The 4,980-nt window shown below is 57.3% G+C and overlaps 1 protein-coding gene across 2 annotated transcripts in view; it reads right to left on the reverse strand.

Moving 5' to 3' along the window:
- The window catches only part of RHBDL3 (rhomboid like 3), a 43,934-nt gene that overhangs the window by 26,084 nt on the left and 12,870 nt on the right, over window positions 1–4,980 (reverse strand). For both annotated transcript variants that reach the window (XM_007452372.1, XM_007452373.1), the window contains one exon: window positions 2,160–2,318. In XM_007452372.1, the coding sequence (XP_007452434.1) occupies window positions 2,160–2,318 (159 nt within the window). The remainder of the gene's footprint in view (window positions 1–2,159; window positions 2,319–4,980) is intronic.

A 4,980-nucleotide genomic window follows, 5' to 3' on the forward strand; every position in this document is an offset into this window, starting at 1 on the left:
GGGCTCACGGGCCCAGCCACTCCGCGGCACGTGGGATCTTCCCGGACCGGGGCACGAACCCGTGTCCCCTGCAACGGCAGGCGGACTCTCAACCACTGTGCCACCAGGGAAGCCCTCATGTGGAGCTTTTGTGCCAATTAGATAAGGGAGCCTCTCCTTCCAGGTGGATGCACCCATTCCAGGCCTTGCTGAACAAAGCCCAGGCCAGATTTCAGTCCCCATTCCTCTCTCTGCCTGGCATCCTTGTGCAGTCCACAACCTGCACACCCATACATGACAACCCTGGCCACTCAGCTGTAATGCAATGTGGTCTGTGCTATAAGACAGGCCTGTGCAAATCACTGCGGGGGCTCTGGGTAAGGTTGGTTCATTCTGCCTGGGTTGGGGTGGGAAAGGGCTCACAAAGGATGCAGAGGAGTTAACCTGGTGGAAGAACATTAGAGGCAACAAAAACTTTCAAACACTTCTTATTTAATCCTTGCCATAACCCTGAAGAGGGTCTCCTTTGGTTTCATTTTACAAATGGGAAAACCGGGGCTCAGTTTTGCCACTGAGTGGCAAAGGCAGAGCCTGTCGCAGGACCCAGGCCCACCTGACTCCAGCCCCTGAGCTCTCTGCCCTGCCCAGAGCTTCCCCACTGGTGAACCCCTTCTTAGTCTTGGCCTCCAGGGCAGCCCTGCTCACAAGAATCCAGGCTATGGCTGGCTGCTCCAGCTCAGAACTCAAATAGAGAAATCTCGATGGTAACAAGTAATCTGCTGTTGCGAATTCACACAGATGACTCCACGAACCCCCAGCTGGAGAGAAGCAGCTCCCCTGGCCCAGCTGTGCCCTCACTCTGCCCTGGGCTGAGCAGGGCATGCAGCAAACATGCTGGCGCTGGGGCTGTGGACGAGCCGATGCAGGCTCAACTCCGTGGCCTGGTCTTTGCTGGCACTGCTGGGTTCCCAGTCACGGGGCTCACCTCCACGGCCCATCCCATGAATCCCAACTGTCCCCAACTTCCCTGCTTATCGGAGCTCTGCACCCCCGCACTCTAGGAGATCTGCTCCCTGGGTCCACTCTGAACAGCAGGTTTCTTCACCACTAAAAGCCCTACAGCTGCTCCCTGCAACCATGCTAACCTCTGGGCAAAGGCAGGTCCTTAATCAAGAGGCAATAAAAACAATGCCAAAGCCCAGGCATCCACATCAGAGAGCAAATCTGGCACGACGGCAGGTCCTGGCTCCTCCATCACTGATGCTTTTGAATTCCAAGAGCCTGGGGACTTCACACCAGCCATTTCATGGGTGACAAGAAGAGGGGCGACTGTTTCCATTTCACCAATAGGGAAGCCAAGTGGGGCCTTCCGGCCTCGTGTTCATGCTGCTAGTTCATGCAGCTTCTACTCATGTGCCATCCACCCCACAGAGGGATGCTTTCTGCTTAACCCCACTGAACCCCACTCCAATCCCGCCATAGTAGCCCCCGGAACAGCACAGCAGTAACCCCAGTGAGGAGGAAGTCCTGACTCCAAGACACCAGACCACTGGGCAGGATTCACGGGCCTCCCGTCTCCAGCCCCTCTGACAACCCAGGACAGCTGCCAGCAGGTCTCATGAGCTCTGGCCTTCACCCATGTGCCCCGTTGCTCCCGAAAGGTCTGCCCTGATCCTCCCAACATCCACTCCCCAGCTCCTCTCCTGCCAACGATAACCTCCCACTCCAAATCCTTCCTTTCCTTGGAAATGACCCCGCTCCCAGCTCCACGGGTGGGCACTGATTGGTTTGATTCAATCAGCACAACCCACTGACCCAATCTAGGCCAACCGGAGGAAGGAAATCCCAGGCCTCACGTGGGAGCTACCGTAGGAAAAGTCCCTCTCCTCCCCTGCGTGGTGAGGCCTGAGGGCATGAGGGCTGGAACAGCTGCAGCCACTTTGCTGCCACGATGGTAGGGTCTGGAATTGCCTGGGGCTTTTCTGAGTAGTGCTGACACTGCAGAAAGCAGAACTGAGAGATAAAGAGATATTGGGTCCTTGGTGATTTCCTTTCACCTGCTGAAGCCTGGGCTTTTTCGATGCTTCAGACCAACAGATGCCATTAATTATCCAAAAGGATCCTCTAAGCCACACCCCCAAACAGGCCTCTCCCAGTGGCGAGGGGCCCAGAGCGCTCACCAGGTTGACAAAATCCTGGTAGCAGATCTGCCCGTCGGCATGGCTGTCGGCGAGAGCCAGCAGCACCTCCCTCTTGTGCGGGTCCAGCTTGGAGCTTTGGCTCTCCAGGAGGCTCCGGAACTTACATGTGCTGATGTAGCCCGTGTTCCCAGGGTCAAACTGAGGGAGAAGCACACACAGCAGTGGGGTCAGCAGGGCTCCATCTCCCTCTCCACACTGCCCCGGGTGCCCCATCACCATCACCACTCACGGCTCCTGTCTCCAGCCCTCTGCTGACAGAGAGCTAGGCGGCATCTGGGGTGTTTCCAAGGCCCCCAGGGGAAACATCCAAATAGGGCGGACAACCACTTACAACCCTAGAAGGCCCTGGAGACCTTTGAGATCGCCCAGCGCAGCCCTGTGGCGCGTGGAGAAGGGAAACGGAGGTTCAGAGAGGTTATTACTCTCTACCCTTACTCCTGACCCTGGACAAGGGGAAAGAGGGAATGAAAAGGCGATGAGTAGAGGAACGTGAGGAAATCTGGGGCCTGGGGCAGAGGGACTGAGCGAGGAAGGCACGAGGCCCCGGGCAGCGGGGAGCACAGCCTGGACAGCGCTTCCGCATCTGCCTGCCAGCCCCTCTCCCAGGCCTGCACCCACGTACACCCCACAACCTGCACACAGGGCTCCCCAAAGACACTGTGCTCTGTTTGTTTTTCTTTATTTTGGGGCCATGCCACACAGTATGTGGGATCTTAGTTCCCAGACCAGGGATCGAACCCGCGCTCCCTGCATTGGAAGCATGGAGTCTTAACCACTGGACCACCAGGGAAGTCCCTGGTTGGATTTTTGATGCTGCCCTTTTCCCTCTGCAGCTTTGCACATGTGGGCGCCTCTGCCTAAGACTCCCTCTCTCCCCTCGTCTCCCTGGGAGACTCCGACTCACCCTTCCGACTCCTCAGATGTCCTGCATCCAGGGAGCCTTCCCCCAACACATGATCTGCACCCCCTGCATGTCAGACAGCCCTCTGGCCTCCACCCTGCACTGGCCTCCATTTTCAACTCCTTGCAGTTGGTGCACAACTTATCCCCGGGGCTTATAGCACAGAGCCGGGCAGAGTCGGCACTCAGTGAAGATTTGTTGGGTGAACAAGTGGATGTTTGGGTGAAAAGACAGGTACCCATTTTCCAAGGAAAGGCTCACAGGTTCAGTTAGAAAAGGGGCTTATTCATCTCTCCCAGAGAAGCACATAAGCTTTCTGTCACCCTTCCATCGCCTCTCCTTCCCTGCAGAGCCCAGTGTCCCCACTCAGTACACACTAACCAGCTGCCAGTTTGTCCAGGGAAGTCCTGTTCACAAACCGCGTCCCCACATGAATTAACTGCACACGGAGGTGCTGCTGAGGGTTGCTGAGATTTTAAAAGGCAGACAGACGTCCGCGTGTGCATGACAAGGGAGCCCGAAGACCGAACCCACCTTTCCCTCTTTTCTGGGTAAGGTCAGTGAAGACTATTTTCGGAAGGCTGATGCTGTGTGCAGCCTGTCTAAGACAATCCAGGAGAAACAGCAGAGTCACAAGTCATGACTCCTTCAATTCTCCCCAGGACTCAACGAGAGAGGACATCTCTAATGAGGCCTGTTTAAACATCTGCCTGTGTACCCAATCCTCCACCCAAAATACCAGATTTCAGGGATGACACCTCTTTGGTTCCCACCATCGAGTCCTTCAGGAAACTCACCTACCCTCTGTTCCAGAAAGACCTTTACGAGTAAAAACTCCTAATATTCGCTGAGTGTTTTCATGGGGCCAAACATCACACCAAGCACTTCATGTAAATATATGATTTCTTTGAGCTCCTACCGCGACCTTATGAGCGGGTCCTATGATTATCTCCGTGTCACAGATGAGGAAGTAGAGACACGGGAAAACGAGCACAGAGAGGCTAAGTGACACGTCTGCAAGGGGCAGAGCCAGGATCCCAGACCCGGGCAGCCCGGCACTGCCTCTAACCGCTGGCTGCCGCTGACCGTCAGCCCCTAGGGCCTGCTCTGCTGCTCAGAAGCCAAATGTCAAGGGTCAAAGAGGTGAGTGCAGGCCCGGGAGTGGAGGGGCTCCAGGAGCCTCACGGGCCCACTCTACACAGATTTTTAAAGCAGGAAAGAGCTCAAACAGCAACAGTTCTGATCTCCTTATAGCTCAGACAGGAAATGACGCCTGGAGTGGCAAAGTGGCGATGGCAGCTAGGGAGGGTCTCCTTCTCTGCCTGGGACCCCTCCCGTCCCCACAGGCTGGCACTGGCTACAGGGACTCACCAGCCTGGCCCCTGCCTGGGCCCACGTGGCCCTCGTACTAGGTGGGTTGACGTGGGGGATGAGAAGCAGCCCCGAGCCCTGGGAAGATCCATCCCCTCCCTAACCCTCCCCTGGTGAACACGGCAGTGGGCAGTGGGCTGCTCACGGCAGGGAGCCTCTGTTGCCCAGCCCTGGGGAGGAAGCCAATCCCTGCCCCGGGGGCCCATCCGCGGCTGGGGGGGGTGGGGGACAGTGGGGTGGAGGTGCTGGGATCAGGCAAGGGCCCCCTCTCCCTCATTCCAGCTCCAGACAAAGGACCACCTGCTCCCCTGCTCTCCCTCCCCCTCCAGGGCTCCCTGCTGTCGTCCTAGTGACAGGGGCTGCCCTGTGGCTCCTCCCCCTACCCCCCACCAGGGCCTGCCAGGCCTGCCCCTAGCACATTACAGGCTCCAGACTGCAGAGAAGGAGCTGGAAGCAGGCCGAGCCTCCCTTCTCTGCCAAAACTCTACCTTTCGTGCCAGGGCCAGACAGCCCAGACAATTTGGGGGG

Source organism: Lipotes vexillifer, unplaced genomic scaffold (genome assembly GCF_000442215.2).
Source record: "Lipotes vexillifer unplaced genomic scaffold, Lipotes_vexillifer_v1.1 scaffold216, whole genome shotgun sequence".
Taxonomy (NCBI): Eukaryota; Metazoa; Chordata; class Mammalia; order Artiodactyla; family Lipotidae; genus Lipotes; species Lipotes vexillifer.